Below are 17,616 nucleotides of genomic sequence, written 5' to 3' on the forward strand. Positions count from 1 at the left end.
TCAGAAGTGAAGTTCCATCACAGCAATTCCAGGGAGCAGGTTTGTTTATAAGATGTGGTACCTATTGTTTGTGTAACATTTTGTAATCTTTTATCTGTGCAGCTCTTAGGTCTGGTTGGCAAAATTGATGTGCAGGATTGTAACTTATCACTGCTTAGATGAATACACTAGATGGCCAGCTTGACAAATATTACATACTTGTAATGGAGTGATCAGTCTTCACTATTATGCATTGCTACACAGTCAGAGTAGAGTCCTGGCCTCTAGATGTTACAGTAGTACAAATAATACATGAGATGAAGAAGAAATAGACTTTCCATATCCCCAACATATATATATATACACATATATATATATATACACACACACACAAACACTTATGCATACGTATTTATCTTTATATTTATACATATGTATGGATTCATTACATATATACACATGTATGGGTGTGTACATATATATGTGTACACAGGTATATAGATACACAAACATCTGTCAAAATTCAGGCAAAGATGGGAAGAGCAAAGCAAGTGAGTTGCCTTTGTGACCTAAGTAGCATTATCAGTACACCAGAGCTATTACTGGCATCAATTCCTAGGGCATCACAAAAGTTAAGACATCTTTTGCTGCTGAGTTTTCTGCAGACACTACAGCTGCTCAGTGTAATAAATAGAAAGACTGAATTAAGGAAATCTGCATAAATATCTTGGACCAAATTCACTCCCTACCCCAAAAGAAAAGCAAACTGTCTAGGGACAAATTATTTTTACATCCAGGTCAGAAGAAAATTTATGTCAGCGGATTATGAAAATGATTTTTGTTTAATCTCTGGTTCTCCAAACTAACAGAAATGTTATTAGCCATTTCCCAAGGCACTAGTCTTGCCACAAAGTGCATGGTAAAACTAGCATGCATATGAAGGAAATCCTCACCTTTGTTTGAGGACTCTTAGGAAAATAGACATCTTTTCACAGCTTCATTAGGTATTTAAAATTCGTGTAGCAGCCCTAAGTGCTCAGCTTCTCTGATAATAAAGAACACATGAATCTATGAATCTATGAGATCTTATTGAGGATTCTCAACACCAGGTTATCTAAACGGCTGAATATTAGAGACATCTGGTTTGGTCTAACTGCCCTACATTGAAATCTGAAGTTACTACCTACTCCAGCTGTTTGTAGCTAAATTTAAAACTTTTTGTAACTGCCATGAACAGAGAAGTCTTTAAGGATAATTACAGCAGCGCGGGATTTCACAGTACTCCCATATTTTTTCTGGATCTGTTGTGAAGCACCAAAGACCATTTACATCTCCATCAGGATTCCTGCAGTACTGTAACAATTACAAAAACAAAGAATGAAGACTGCAAATGTTAGCCACTTTATGAAGAAGTCTATAAGTGCATGTTTTCTAAAGATATTAACCTGAAACTCTGAACTATGTTCCCCAATCACTTCCTCGCTGCATGTTAAACACTTCGTAAACAAAATTCCTCTAAACAAATTCACCCTCTCAACAAAATTCATTATTTTCTGTATATCAAAGCCAACTGTAAGATTAGACAAATATGATAACGCAGCTATCATTTTCTGAATCCACCAGGAGTCAGCCTAACTCTAGTGCTTTTTAAAATAAGTTTGACATAGGATGACTAAGTGTTTTGAAATAAGGCGTTTACTTTTGCCCTGATACTTCTTCCACTGAAATTAGTGAGAGCAAATTAGGTTAGTCCTGAGAGTTTGCCACAAGCCTGCTCAGTTGGTGACAGACAACAAAAATCTTTGCTCTGGTGCTTGCAAAAATAAGGGAAGTCCTTATCAGCTCTATGTTGTACATCTACGTTTGAAATACCAACATCTTAAGTACTATAACATGCATCTTTCCCTCTTCACCACTGCTATGGGCATGGGTTATCAGCATAATGATTTGCAAGTACACTTAGGCTCAACGTGAAATGTTTGCTGAGGAGTCATGGAGAAGGGAGTCAATGTTCAACAACTCCAGTAGCAGTAGAAGATGTTTACATTTTTATCCAGGCCTGCTCTTGGATGAGTCAGAGGAGTGAAGTATTTGTGGCTATGAGGGCTCTGAGAACTCCACTCTTGACAAGTTCTGCCATTTCCAGTTTTTGCTACTGTGCCACGGTAGTCTTTACCATTGCCGTTAATGCAGTCTGTGAAAAAAGGGAAAAGGAGATGATTGTTATCTACTGAATCTGTATGTGCTGGTGCTGCGGAAAGCAGAACTAAGCCAGATTAAGTACTTTTAGGACTTCCTCATTCTCTACTGTCTTTAGCAGAAAGGGTTGCGATCTCTTGCCTGTCAAGATGTTCTCTTGGACACATAGAGTAAATGAACTGCAAACCAATATATTCAAGGAACTGCAGGCTGACATTTTTCTGAAGCATATTGTAATATCTGAAGACTGTAAGATCCCAGTTAAACTAAAATTAGGAAGCACCTTTGATGAGAAAATTATCTTTAAGAGTTAGCAGCCCATTACACTGAGAAAGCAATTGTTGTCTCCAAGAAAGTTGCTTCAGGTACTTCCTCCTTCTGCATGTAAGAGTACACAGTGCCTTTTAGAAATGAATCTTCTATCCAGCCCTGTCACCCTCCTTTGCAACACAATTATTCAGTGGAGCTCTATGGAGCATTCAGAAAAGTCACATTGCTTTGACCAACATAGGCTATTAATTAAGGAAGCAATAAAGAAGGATAGAGAAGAAGCCTACTTCTCTTGGTGTACACATTTTGAAAAACACAAACACAAACACAGTTGCCTATGAACAATACAAGAGGATTAGAACAACCTCCTAAAAACAATAAAGCAAGGCACAAACAAATTCCCTGAAAATTTATTATCGTTGTATTTCAATAGCACACAGCTACAGAAACACTAGAAGTGTTGTCTATTTTCATTCATTCTCCTAAACGAAGATGATATCTCCTAGAATGCACTGTAAAATGATACAGGTTGCAAGATACACTCTGGTTAAGGAGAATTTGCTGCAAAATTCAGTAACACAGTTGTGACTGTCGGAGGACAGATGTGCCTGTTTTGTTGTAGCACTGCTCAAGAATAACTGTGTTAGATTGCCGTTTGTTTGACCCATAGACTGTAGAGGAGGTGACAGCTAATGCCAGCTGTTACCAGATGTCATGGGGGGGATATTCAGGCCAACAGTTTGTGCCACTGTTGCAGGGGGGTCGTTTGGCGTGGCTTCCTCAGTTTGATCATCACATCTCTTGAGACTGCAGTACTCCCATGGAACGCTGGGGTCTGTGGTGAAACACCATGGGCGGCTATCACCATCTGGATTTCTACAGTAGTTCTCCCTCAAATCCCTGCAAAAATAAGTACAAATATTCATGCTGCATAAGACTGAAAGTAATCACAGGAACGCCTTTCCAAAAAGCTATCTACTACAAAGAGATAAACACATTTTTTAATTCTTTTACTTATTGCCAGATATATTATTACCACCAAAAACATCTATGACTGAGATAAAACTGGAGTTAAATTCTGGCTGCAATATGTTTATATGCTGAGTAGCTAAATAAATGGCAGCTATGACAATGAATTTATTTCAAAGTACATATATATGAGCATACATAATCATGTGAATGTGCAAATTAGCTATAAATATGCTGGAAGATTTTTCTTTTTTTAATGTCAAAGGGTTCTTTCTCAAATGAAGAAGAATAGAAATTGAATACTCATGCAAATTATTACTATTATTATTAACTTTGTTTAATAACAAACAAACACATAGTAATTCAGGGAGTGCACAGTATTTGCTGGGGTGAATGAAACTGGAATTCTTCTCTCCGGCAAGTTGCAGAGTTGCAATATTTTCCCATCCCCAAAAAACTGAAATACTTTAAAAAAAAATAAATTCCAGAACACACTGATTCCACATTTTCACAGCTGCTTTTCAATTATTTAAAATGTCTGTGAAAAACAGTGTCTCCTCTGAGGATGTTTCAGTTTCAATATGTAAGAACTTTCAATGACAAAAAAATATGGCTGAAAAAACCAGTCACAGAGATTGAAAAGTAGGATGGCATCATTAAAAAAAAAAAAAAAAGGAAAAAAGGAAAAAATTTTTTAAAAGTAGTAACCTTCCTGCCCACCACAGAATCATAGGAGTTGGAAAGGACCTCTGGAGATCATCAGGTCCAGACCCCTGCTAAAGCAGGCTACATAAGAAAGCATCTATGAAGGTTTTGAATATCTCCATAGAAGAAGACTCCACAGCCTCTCTGGTCATAGTGTTTCAGTCCTTGTTTTTCTTCATGTTTGTATGGAACTTCCTACGATTGGGCTTGTGCCCATTGCCCCTTGTTCTGTCAATTGGGCACCACCAAAAGGAGCCTGGCCCCAGCCATTTGGCTCCCACCTATACTCGTGATCCATCAAGCAATTATGGGTATCATAGCAATTCTCTTGTTTTTGCATGCTTATATAACCGGCACATTAGTAATTATGGTTAGTTCTCTAAGCTGTTGCTAATCCAGTATTTCTATTCTGGAGAAGAAAGTAAACAAGTCAAGTGAGAAAATTCAGGGAATTCAATTAGGGATGTCCAGTTCCAACCACAAAGAAAGTTTCAAATAGTATCTCTAACCATGATGTTCTTGTCCGTGTGTTTTGCAACATGCATGCTCTGTTCTCCCCAGGTAAAACAAGTAGAAAACAAGTACTGCAGAGCTCTCAAATTCTTAAATAAAATGCATATTTCAGCAGATGCCTAAACTCTGGATACAAGCCTCTCAGATTTGATTACACCAGTTCAGATTTATGAATAAAAGAACACAACTTTATTTTAATAAGAATTTAAATAACAGGAAAATAACAGCTTTAGAAACATGAGGCTAATAGGAAATATTTTCTGAATCTTGGTAAAATTACAGTGAAAGAAACTATCTTTTATAGATACAGTCCCTATCAGTGTTTTAAAGCATAGATGTACTGAGATAACAAAATCGGTCTCATTTTCAGCACTGGTCATTGTCAGATAGAGAAAAAAAGTGAGATAAACATACGCATTTGGGAATTTTTCTGGGGTCTTTCCATGGTCATGTGGAGACTTGGAGCTCCAGGCTTGGCATTTCCGTCCTGATACAGTGATGGAAGTTGTGCCACGATAATTCAGGCCTTTGCCTTGATAGCACTCCTCTGGCACGACTACCTGTGTAGACACATCTGCAGCAGAAAACAGAAATAGATCTCTTGCATCATGATTTTATGATTGTATTGAGTAGGCACAAGAAAACATTGAATTTGTAAGAGAAGAAAAAGGATGGACTCATTTTTGCAGTGGACTTCCTACGAGAGCACGTTAGCCAGTGTGAAAAACAGAAGGGCATTTCCAAAGTTATTTGGAACTTTCATAGGTTATCCTCATACATCAGATGCTGACCAGTGGAGGGTGCATTCCTCTGTTTCATTTTGGCATTTGTGGAAATGTTTGAGTTGAAAATGAAAACTCAAAGGTGAGAGATCTTAGTGATTTTGTCTCTATTTCTAGAATACAGATTGTGTTAAATTTCTGACCTCCTCTTGTCCTTTTAATTGAACAATTTCCTTGTTGTTTTCTCTGCTTAAATCAATGGGTACCTCACAGGAGATTTTGTTACAATTGGACCTTGGAAGCCACTGTCCCCTCTTTTACTATTTTTTTTTTTTCGCAATGAGAAGCAAGGAGTGTGTCTCTGCTTTGATGTCCTTAAGTGCACTCCACTACTCATACCAGCACTTTGTTCTATCCCATCACATTGGGGAACTGCACAGTATTCCCACCGGACACTGCTGTTGATGGTGTAGCACCAAGGCCTCTTCTCTCCATTAGGGTTTCTACAGTAGTTTTCCTCTAAACCCCTGAAACAGAAACATTCACTTTAAATAACTCACTGGAGTAAAAAACAGTTATGTACAAGACTATTCACAATTGGTGCATGCAGAAGTCAGTGATTATATTTATTCTTTTTACAGGTACATTACCTCATTCACCACTATTCCTAGCTAGTCAACAGCCATTGAATTTATAGTCTAAATGATGATGTCCTATGAAGAGTTTCTATGATGCTTACACTTTCTCCTCTTTTCTTGAGACCAGGAAAGGGCAGTAATAGCTGACTTTAAAACGCAAGCCATTAGTGCACCTGACTCCCTACTGCAAGAACAAGACAAGGCTGGATGTCACATGGTGCAAGGAGCTCTCTGCTCTCAACAGCCATCTGCAGTGACGATGGACAGGGTTTTGCATGCCCAGAAAATCTCACAGGATCCATTTCACAACCTACTGGTCCCAAAGAGGAACACAGCTAAAAGCCTGGCTGGTTCCAGCTACCTGAGCCCATTGATAATGCTCTTCAGACCCAGCTTCACTGACCTCAGAGCACAGGGAAGTATTAGAGCATCTTGAGCCTTGAAGCATTGCTTTTCAGAAGTGTAGCACATCAAAAGTGTGTCAAAGAACACAACCAGGGGTTTTGTTAATGTAAAAGCAGTAAATACTTACAACTGCAGTGGGATGAGAAGGAATGCAAGTATAGGTGACATAAGTACATGAGAATTAAGTTGGTTAAAAAAAAAGGAGTGCAGAAAAAAAAATGAAGGGCAAGGCCTGAATAGCAGTAGTGAGAGGTGATAAAAAGAGAGAAAACAGATTATCAGTGTAACTGCTCCTCTTGTCTTTTTATCTGGATCACTAAGGGAAAACCACGTTCTTGCGTATTTGCTAGAATGAGGAGGCTCAGCATACTTGCAGGGGTATCTATCAGGAATCCAGCCATGTTTGTGAGGAAACTGTGTGTTCCAATGCTGGCAGGTGTTTCCTGATGCAGTGATGGCTATCCTGCCTCGGTAGTCATCTCCGTTCCCTGAAATACACTGGGGGCCCAGGCCAGAGGTTGGTGGATGCACAGCTGTAACAGGATTTAAAAAAAACAAAAGTGAAGAACAGAAAAATTGCACCTAGACAATGCTTTCAACTATATTTAAAAAAAAAAAAAAATCTATGCTTTCTACTATGGTAACATGCAAATTTTTCTTTCAGCAGAGATTACGCTGGTGAAAAGCCATGGCAAATCAAAAGCACGCATTTTCACTAGCAGTCAGGCTGCCTAATGGTTGCCCTGTGTCTGCCCCTTTACAACAGTCACTAATGAGGTTACTTCAGAGGTACAGCTCTGGAGTCAGTGGATTGGGATTGTGAGACAGAAGAGTGAGAGAAAATGAATTGGCTTGGCATATGAGGAACATCAAAATAAAAGCAATGAATAGAACCACAGAACCTGAAGAGGGTAAAAGAAAAGGAAACATATTTATATTACATATCCATTGTATAGGTAATTCCCAGAGCAGAAAAAATGGGACTCAAATGATGGGTCTGTTCTTTAAACTCAAAGTTTTAAGCACAAAATGGAGAGACTATGGTATCTTTCACAACTTCATCATACCTGTAATTGTGATTGCTGAAATGAACTATGAAACAAATGCTGCTGCTTACAGCACTGGCAAGAGCAGATGCTAAGAAAGCAAGCTCTACTTATACAAATACAAAGTATTTTCTCAAAGTGCAGTCTACTTCTAATGGCAGTGCTAATATCACTATTTAGTGCCTTGGAAATGTCCAGAACTAGTGTGTTCTTCTTCATGGTCAGGTTAGCTAACAATTGAATTAGGTTTTTTCCTGAGGCCTGAACTTGTTTCTCAGGACTTATCCCTCTGTAAGAAAAAGGCAGTTCTACCTCTGCGGGTCAGACTCAGGTAAAATATTGCAATACAGCCATGGAGGCTAATGCATTTCTCATGACTCTGCCTTCTCAGGTAACTGGAAAAGCAAAGTGATTGACCAGAGAATGCCCTGCCTTTCAGGTGAATTGAAAAGTATGGTTGTTTAAGAAAATCAGTTTCCATAACACCTCTGACATTGTGCACCTGCACTCTCAATCACCTTATATATGATTTTATGCAATAGTAGCATAGTGAATGATTCTGCTCATTTCTGTACACTTTCTCATATTCACAAGGACATCCTTAGGATATTCACAACTGTCACCTCTTGTCTTTCCCCTCCCTGCATTATTTTAATTGCAAGAGCTACCCTATGGAGCGATTTCAAGGAGTCAGACTCACTGCAACGAGGAATGTTGCAATATTCCCAGCGCTTAGTGGGGCTCATGGTGAAACACCAGGGCCGAAGTTCACCATCTGGATTACGGCAGTAATTCATCTTCAAGTCCTTCCCTGGAAAGCTGCACATTGAAAATGAAAGATGAGCTTATGAGTTCTTTGTGGATAGCTGTGGCAGTATGATTGCAGGCAGGGTCCCCCAAGCACTGTGGGAATGAGTGGGGCAACACAGCACTGAGAATGACTCACTGTTTCAGGGTATATCCATGCATATGAGGTTCTTGGGCATCCCAGCGCTGACACTCAAGTCCAGACTCTGTTCTGGAAACATTTCCATGATAATCTTCACCATTACACTCCATGCACTCAACTGTAGGATCTGTGTAGAATGAAAACAAAGCAAGGTTCACACCAGCCCTTGAACTCTGATCCTCATGAAAGATTACACTGACAGGAAAACAGAAATAATAGAAATTTTTTGTTCTTCTAGAAGGTTTTGCCCTAAAGAATGATTAAAGGAATCCAGAAGACTCAGAATGATAGCCTAGTCAGACGAATCAAGCTTTAGAGATAGATATCATTTGCTGAGAGTGCTTTGTCACTTTATTTGCATGTGCTGATTGCACTGGAGTCTTTATATGCAACACAGAAATTGGGTTAGTCTTTACTCTTGTTAAAATTAAATAAATCAGTAAGAGCAAAGCAATACCAGCAAATCACTTAAAAAAAAAATAAAAAAAAATCCTCTGTATCTTCTAAAGTTTCAGCTTGACCTAAAATCATGTTTGAAACCAACCTGCAATAATAAAATAAGAAAAAACAGCAGGAATAATGTTATGTCCTTGCTGAAAACCCATTCCCAGAAAAATAAATATACCTTCTCCAGTCTGCATGACCTGCCCCTCACACTCTGGAATGTTACAGTAATCAAATCTGGTAGCAGGATCTGTTGTATAACACCAGGGTCCTCTTATATCCCCATCAGGATTCCTACAGTAGTTTTCCTCCAACTCTGCTCTGGGGTGTTTTTCAGGTGTAAAGCTGTAATAGTATTAAAATTATATTTTAATACAATTCTCTCAGTAGAGCAGAAGGGATATGTCAAACATACTCAGCTCCTTTTGGGCTCTATTCATTCATAGTAGAAATGAGAGAAACAGATTCCAAATTCTACTCCATAAATGAAATCTGAAGATCATTTTCTAAACTATCATCAGTAGTAATCTCTTCAAGTAATCTCTTCATAGACCCCAATTGCCAATGATGAGTGAGCATACAGCCTATAAGAACTCTGCAAATCTCAAAGAAATATTATCATCTCTACTACATGAATCCAGCTGTCTAATCAACTCATTGCAACCTGGGGTCTGTGATCTATTTTTCCTAAGACACCTACTTGAAAAGTGTAGTATTTCTGGAGGCTAACAAGCTAGTGCAACTGGATCCAAACTTGCAGAGACTGAAGGAAGTCTTCTGATGAATTTTCCAATAGCAATCCTCCTGGGAAGACTAAAAGATTTTTAAACTACAAATCTAAGTAAGTGGTTCCAATTTTCATTAGAACATGGGCTGGCAGGGGAGTCAGAGACCTGGAAAGACACCACTGCTCATTGTTTTCACATCTCCAACAGAAGAAAGAAATTCTGGCCTCTGTGTCACCGGTAATAAAACATTCATTCAGTTTTGTTGGAAGAAGCATTTCACCTTCTTAAGATGCACAGTGAGTGGACAAAACTTCTCCAGCTGACAATGCAGCCTTTTCTTATCTAGACCATTACAGTTCTCTGAATCAAAACTAATACAAGAGCTGAAAATTGTCTTAAAATGTCACTTTAATAACTTGCAATATGAAGTTGTTTATGCACGTAAAGTTGGGAAAGCTTGGAAATGATTCAGAACAATATGAAGACAAATATAAATAAGGTCTTACTTTGGATTGTGGGGTGATTTTTCTGCCCATTTCTGGCATGGAATACCTCTCCAAGTTTTGGCTTCTGTTCCTCTGTAGTCCTCCCCAATCCCTCTTTTACATTGTAGAAGGTAAACTGAAATTGAATTGTTTTTTGTTGATTTTTTTTTTTAAATTCAGTAATGCTACAACATTACATCTCTTAAAACTCAGAGTATGCAGATGTAACTTTGAAGTTAATCAGTTTAGATATGTTTTGAACCTCTCGCACATGTGAACACAGAGATGTGATTCTGTAAGGTATTTAAAAATGCATTAGTTAGAAGTGAATAAGTAACTAGAGAAGAAAATTCTTGAAGCATTTTATGAAGCTAATAAAATCAAATTAGAAAAGAAGATGTAACAAGTTACAACTACGAATTGGATATTACATTATCATAATACTGGGATATAAAACAAGGTCTTTCACTGACATCTGGAGATTCCTTGAAATGTATTTTTCATAAGCACATTCATGGCATAAGTGTCATGCAACTATTCCTTCAAGGGACTACAAATTATAGAGTCATAGAAACATAGAATATCTGAGTTCAGGAAGGTCAGTGGGATGAAATTTGGGATTGGAGACATCAAAAAATAAAAAATAAAAAATAAATTGATGTTTCCTCTTTTTCTGAAGAGATGAAGGCTCCTGGATATAAAAATCATATCCTCTGGTAATAACATGAGGACCAAGTATATCTCTTCAGATGTTTCAGAAGTTTAGAAGAGCTTGGACAATGGCAAGCGGTGTAAAGAACAGAAGAAGTTAGGGATGTGTCTTGATTTATGCTAGTTTATGCCAGTGTTACTTTCTTGCTCTCTGTTACAGAATATAATTTGGGTCAAATATTATTTATTAATTTAGAAGAGTAAATTTCAATTTAATATCTAATTACTTATGTATATGTATATTTGGTTTCAATATATATGCCGAAGAATTGTATAGCAGAAACTCCTCTTTTATCCATTTTTAATTTAAAAGATAACAGGTCAATTTTTACTTTAGTAAAAGGTATTGGATTTAAAGTGTTGAGGCACTGGCTACAATCTTCATTTCTACTGATTTCTTCTAAGTAAACACAATAAATACTGAGTGGGAAGAAAAAGGCATGATTTTTGCTTTGTAGTATGTTTATTATGCCTGATCATAGTAACACACAACTACAGGAGATCTGACTGAGTCCAGTTCAAGTCATATATAAGAATCCTTGGTGCTAAATGGGGAATTCTCTGGCAGTTCCAGATAAGTTCATAATGGGTTCAAGCTCACCTCACTGAAACTGTTACCACCTTCAACCATTTTCTCCAGCACCGCAGCAGGGAATGCAAGGATGCAGTAAAAATAGACTAAATGTATAAATGTGTAGTGTCATACTATATACATACTTTTCTTTTCATAGAGAACTGCATCTTCACTGTGGAATACAACTGTTGTTTTGGTATTTTCAGCCAGTGTCAAACACTGTAGCTTTTTCTTGGTGAATAGGAAGGCCCTGTTGAGAAGAACATAGGAAACAGCATTTAATTCAGTTCAAATTTTCAAATTTTCATTAATTTTCTATAAATTATTATTTTATTAGCACTTTTGATATCCACCTGGCTCTTTCAGAAGCTGTTCTCAATACTTGAGACACAGACATTTTCTACTGCTTTGAAGTAGCTGGCATTTTCAAGATGTGAGAGTATGTCAGTAAGTTACTGTGTGAGAAGCTAGCTGCAGCATTGGCAAAACACTGCCAATGGCATTCTAGCTGCTTAAGTTAGTACCTTTCCCTACAACGCATTAAAAACATCTCACTCCTCTTTTGTGAAACAAGGCAACATCAGGCTAAACAAGTGCAAACAGCCCTTCGGGAAGCATTGTATAAGAGTAGGAACTTGGGCTTTTGTAGAGAAAGACAGATGCACTGCAGATTCACCCTTTAATTGACCTTTTGCTAATTTACGGGTGGAGATAAGCCACAAGGCAAGGGCACAGATGATGCTGTTGTAAGCAGAGCTGCAGGAGCATGAGGATGCTGGTGTGGGAAAAGCTATAGCGGGAACAGCTGTAGCACCTGGCTCCTAACCCCATCCTGGCTTACCTACAGGTGCAGATTGTGCCTTCAGCTCCTCAGACAGCCCCTATTGTCTGCATAGCCACCAGCCCTGACCTCTGAAGAACAAGGGGTCCTCCCAGGAGGGACTTCGCAGGAGCTGGCACCTGAATGACAGTCCCTTGTGTGCCCTAAGGGCTGTGGACTTGCTTTACACAAATGTGTTCATGTACATCTCATGCTAAAGCTCCCACCCTGATTTCTGAGTAGCACATTTCTGAAGAGGATGTGTAGAGCAAAAGGGTTGAAGAAAACTCAGTATTATTTTATTACAATGTTTCTTGTGGAAAATGTGCATCACTTCACTAATGTGTTGAAATGACAAAACAAACAAACAAAAACATTACTTGTTTGTCTCTTTCATACTTTCTTTTTTTTCCAGCTACATATTGCAGAGGTTTATTTATTTGTTTGCTCTCTGTCCAAATTTGAGGATGTAAACTTACTTCTAAGCAACAGCAGATTAAGATTCAACAGAAATTACCTGCAATTAAAATTTATTTCAGCATCACATTTCTCTGCACATTCTTTTTCATTATTTGTACTGTAAAACTCTTTATTTCTAGTAAGTATCCAAACACCATCTGTTCTTAAATAGTCATCCAGTATGTCTCCTTTCACTACAAGAGAAGAAAAGGAATCAGGCATTAAAAATTGGAATTCTGCAGTTACGAAGATCTGTGACTTTGTGTCCCACTTTTCACACAGCATTGGCAAGTGAAGTCACCATTTATCTAAAGCTGTCAAAAAAAACATCAGTCAGAGAATGATGGGATACTAATTTTAGTATCAACACTAAAATTTTGGAGAACTGCAAACTGGGAGACTGTGAGATTATGAGCCTATGTGGAAACCACAATCACCACAGTTTCATTGGTTACTGAACAGTTTGTCCCCCACGTATCTTGCCCTGGAATAAGAAATCTCAATCAATAAAAAAACAGTGTAATCCTTCACAGTGACCACCACTAAGTTGTTGTAATAGCTTATGCAGGCTTAATAATGAATTTGTCAGGCTATATCTCCGGTGCAACAGAATATTCCATTATAAATTAGTGAATCAATTAGTGTGATTATATCTGAAAGTCACATATGCATCAGATGTAAATGATGTATTTGCTCATATATTTCACAATTTGCTCTCAAATATTTTTTACTCATAAAGGAATTTGTCACCTAATTAATTTTTTTCATGACCACAAATTTTCCATGTTCCATTCCTAATGTTAAGAACAGTTTGTTTCCATACCTAGTATAAGGTTACAGATTTACAGAAGTGATGTGGCTTAGTTATTTCATTTTTCAAGGTAGGTTATTGTTGTCAGGCATGGTAAAGTCAAAGCTGCTTTCACTTAGCCCCAGCATCATTTATACTTGGATAGTTCACACAACTTGCAGATGCTCTTGAAATTCATATGTTGTCTTTAGTGGAACCCCTAGCTTCTTAAGAAGTTGTTAAAAAAAGAATTCTAGGTTTACTTCTGGAAAAACTAGTTTGTTGAAGATTAAATTTTTACTTACTGCCCCCAAGAAAATAGAGAACGTTCATGCTAAGAATTTGACAAGAGAAAGTGTGATGTCCATGGAATATCAAGGAGATTTTCTTCATTCTCTTTTATTTTTGTTTCAAATATTACTTTAAAAAACTTTTAAACTCCTGCCATAATAGATGAAAATCAGGATCACCATGCTTGGCAATGCTTGGCAGTATAAAAAAGCTCCAGAATTTGATCCACAGCTTGCTGAATTAGAGGTACAGCCTCACTGACTGCTGTGGATTTTCTCAGAGGCTTTTGGACTACTTACGGAAGGTGTCCCCATTTCTGGCATGTAGTAGTTGCTCTTTTAGTACCTCCAATAAGCACCAGATAGACCACAGCTCTGACTTTGTTCACCAGCAGCTCTTGCTGTCCAGAAAACCCCAAATCAACTATCATCCATACAAGTGAGGACACATGGATTTGGTAACGCACTTGCACAACATGAAGCTTTCAAGTGTTCGGCCCCTATCTCACCCACACAAGCAGAAGAAAAAAGACTCTTACCTGAGCTGAGCAAGAGAAGAAGGAGCAAATTGGCTTTAGTAAATCCCATTTTGGCCCAGCTGGTGGGTGCTGGAAGTTGTGTCTGTCAGTGCACAAAGTTTTATTGACTTGTACTGGATTGAGGAGGCATCAAACAAACAGTGCAGGTAGATAAAGTTAATGATTCTCCCATACTGTGATCCCTCTTTGCCATACAGTTCATGTTCAAACAACCTTGAATTGGATATTACCAAATCAGATTCAGTCATTTGTATTGGATGCTGGGAAATGTGAAAGCACCCTCTGATTTTGTGGGGCATGTTTTTGTTCTTAGTTTGCTTGGCCTCATTTTACCAAAGCAAAAGTGGAGATTGCAGTGGTGGAAAGTATATGAACTACCTCTAGACACAATTTTATTCTACACAATGCTGTGTATTCTTCCTTAGGCTGCAACAGTATCTTCAGCCTCAGACTTGCATGGTCTTAGAACTACTTAGCATTTACAGTGCTTTGTAAAATACATCCCCATATCAGATCCAGATAATGCTAACAATCTCGTTTCTTTCTTGAAGGGAATAAGCTTCCTTCCTGCACTTGTTTCCCATTTCTGATTTGTGTTTCTTTGTTCTTCATGAATTGGGAAGTATGGTTCACTATGGTACAATGTATAATGTCCATATATTAACCGTGTAAAGCTCCTGAAATCTCAAGAAATCTCAGGACTGCATAGACCTCAAAAGATTTGCAAGATGCCCCAAACATTTCAGCAACATGTCTACCCCCTATGGGGCTCAGCTGAGGCAAATCAGGCAATCAGTGCCTTATGACTTTCAGCTGGTTTACGAAGTTGATAAAGCCTTTAGCTGGGGCTAGTAAGGCAAGGTTAGATGAAATTGGGGTTGTGAGGTTATTTATTTATTTATTTATTTATTTATTTATTTATTTATTTATTTATTTCTACATTTCTACCTGTGTTAGAAGAATGATGTTTTGGGAAATGGTATGTGTAACAGCCATACGGGGATGGGAAGAAACGGGATTAGGGAATCATTCCTCAGTGAAGTAGTTATGGAGGACCTGAAGATTTACAAGTTTGATATATGTGAGAGGTGAGTTAACCAAGAGATGTGTGAGGGCATGATGAACAGGGATACAAACAAAAGCTGAACTTTGCTTGTTTTGCTACCAACACCACTACTTGATCTTCTATCGAATAGTAATTGCTACAGAATGCAGAATTCTGAAGCTGCTCTAGATCTGTAAGCAAGCATAATGGAAAAGTTTTCTCTCTTGAATCTCATTTAAGTCTTAGATCGATCAAAGCTAGAGAGACTTTTGTGCCTATTTTCTTTTAAAAGTAAGAAAAGTTATGTCATTGCTCATGAAAGCTGTGCTGTAGTCCTGCTTGGTTTTGTTTGGGATTTTCTATAGAATGTGTTGTTCTGGTAATGTCCGGAAGGGTGCAGTAGATGATACTTTTTTTGACAAGGTAGGTGAGTCTAAACCCAGTACAGGCTGAGAAATGTCAAGCGTTTATTGAGGAACAAATTCCCAAGGGATTTATTATTTCCTTCCTTGTCTTACAGCACTCTTAAGGAAATTTGTCTTATGCAAATAACTTCTTATTTGCTTTCTTAATTCCTTCCTCTACTCCTCCCACCACAGTATATCAATAGACAATGAAAACAGTAGAAAAGGATGATTCAAGACTGAAATTTCAGTTGCTGATGGAAGAAGAGCAGAAAAATGTGTAATAAGATTTAACAGTGCAACCTAGGGAGTGGCTTGCAAACATGATTGCTTCCAGCACCACTGTATCACAAACTCTGCACTGACTTCTTATTTTTTTTTTTTTTTAACCTTTACCTCCATAGCTTCATCCCTCTGAGGAGACTGAGACTTCTAAGCCTTCAGCACTAGCCTGGCAGTCAACAAAATGATGGATAACAGGGCATTGATAAGATGATCTTAAACAGCCTCCCAAATACTACAGTAATTTTAATTATTGCACTTCTAAAGAAGTTATTGTATTCTTGTAATTATTGAATAATTATTATATTGTATTATTGAAATTATTGTATTTCTAAAGAAGGTTGAAATAAAAGATTGAAGATTGTTGAAATAAAAGAGGCTTAAAGTTGATTTTTTAACTTACTAAATAGGTTCAAAAAAACTTCATTTTCTCAAAGCTGCATTCTGCCTATAAAAGACACCATGAAAACATTAAGAACAGAGGTAAAAATAGGATTAGAAAGGATAGTAGGAAAAAAGGCAAACATAATACTATCACTGAAAAACATAAAGATTAAGATGTAGTGGAAAGTAAAAGCACTTTTTGGGAATAACAACAAAATTTGTGACATCACAGCACAGATTTCAACTACCCTAGAAAACTTAGAATGAGAAGAAAAATTCCCTTAAAAATAAATATGGGTAAAATAAACTAGTGTGTCATGAGCCCTAGCTTTGTTTTTAAATCTGTTTAGGAAAACAGAGCTATAGAATTGTTCAACAACTGAAAAAAAAAAAAAAAAAACCCACCCACAAACATGGTTTTTAATGCCTAATTGCAAAATACTTTAATCAGGCTTTGAGCTTGGAGAAAGATACAGATTGGCTCATGCTTGTTTGTTTTAAATCTTCACTGGGAAAATTGTGCAGCTCTGCTGCACTGGCTTGGAGTGTGTATTTTTCTTTTGATGAACAGAAGACCATTAATCAAAGAGGTGCTTCAAGCTACCAGTTCAGTGGAGTATATAAGTGGCATAGAAATATTTCTTCTGGTTGCAGAGGGCTCTTAGAAAGGCTATGTGTATTCTCTAAATTAATTCCTTGTGTAGGAAGTTTAGGAACAGAAAAGAAAATGACTGCATTTCCCAACAAGTGAGTGAGAAATCAAATGTTTCTTGTCAAGGAGAGGTCCTTCTGTGAGGAACTAACAATGGAAGAATTTATCTGAGACCTGGCTCTTTATACTTGCCTGTCACAACCTTCATAAAGCATGGATAAGTTGTCATTTTCCCATCAGATGCAAATTCCTTTCAAAGAACCAGTTCCTAAAGTACTTCATAATACTTGTAAGTACTTCTCTAACCCCTAGTTATTCTTTCCTGGTAAAGACACATTGATAGGAGCAACAAGTGAGAACTCAACTACAAGAAGCCACAGAGTATGTAATGAGGGGTCAGTACAGCTTAATGTTTATTGGCCAATTTTGTTTTGTTTTGTTTTTCAGTGTTATACTCTGTATTTTCTGGGTCTGGCCACAACATTCTCAGTTTCAGGCTGGTTTCCAAGGGGAGTGAATGCAGTGTCCTCTAAATTTCATTAATGGTTTTTTGCTTCTGCCCTAATGTGTCAATACACAAAAATTAATCAAGGAGACTGTTAGTGCACTGTTTA

General features: G+C 37.6%; 1 protein-coding gene across 1 annotated transcript in view; it reads right to left on the reverse strand.

The window, feature by feature from the left end:
* Positions 1 to 14,368, reverse strand: part of LOC125689959 (plasminogen-like) — a 21,761-nt gene extending 7,393 nt beyond the window's left edge. The window contains exons 1-13 of the mRNA XM_048937774.1: positions 14,236 to 14,368; positions 12,675 to 12,810; positions 11,481 to 11,587; positions 10,074 to 10,188; positions 9,021 to 9,184; positions 8,393 to 8,522; positions 8,147 to 8,265; positions 6,771 to 6,933; positions 5,757 to 5,884; positions 5,050 to 5,209; positions 3,155 to 3,348; positions 2,025 to 2,173; positions 1,239 to 1,332 (exon numbers count right to left, since the gene is read on the reverse strand). Of these exons, the coding sequence (XP_048793731.1) occupies positions 1,239 to 1,332; positions 2,025 to 2,173; positions 3,155 to 3,348; positions 5,050 to 5,209; positions 5,757 to 5,884; positions 6,771 to 6,933; positions 8,147 to 8,265; positions 8,393 to 8,522; positions 9,021 to 9,184; positions 10,074 to 10,188; positions 11,481 to 11,587; positions 12,675 to 12,810; positions 14,236 to 14,284 (1,708 nt within the window). The 5' untranslated portion in view covers positions 14,285 to 14,368. The remainder of the gene's footprint in view (positions 1 to 1,238; positions 1,333 to 2,024; positions 2,174 to 3,154; positions 3,349 to 5,049; positions 5,210 to 5,756; positions 5,885 to 6,770; positions 6,934 to 8,146; positions 8,266 to 8,392; positions 8,523 to 9,020; positions 9,185 to 10,073; positions 10,189 to 11,480; positions 11,588 to 12,674; positions 12,811 to 14,235) is intronic.
* Between the last annotated feature and the right edge of the window lie 3,248 nt (positions 14,369 to 17,616).

This window comes from Lagopus muta, chromosome 2 (assembly GCF_023343835.1).
Source record: "Lagopus muta isolate bLagMut1 chromosome 2, bLagMut1 primary, whole genome shotgun sequence".
Lineage (NCBI taxonomy): Eukaryota > Metazoa > Chordata > Aves > Galliformes > Phasianidae > Lagopus > Lagopus muta.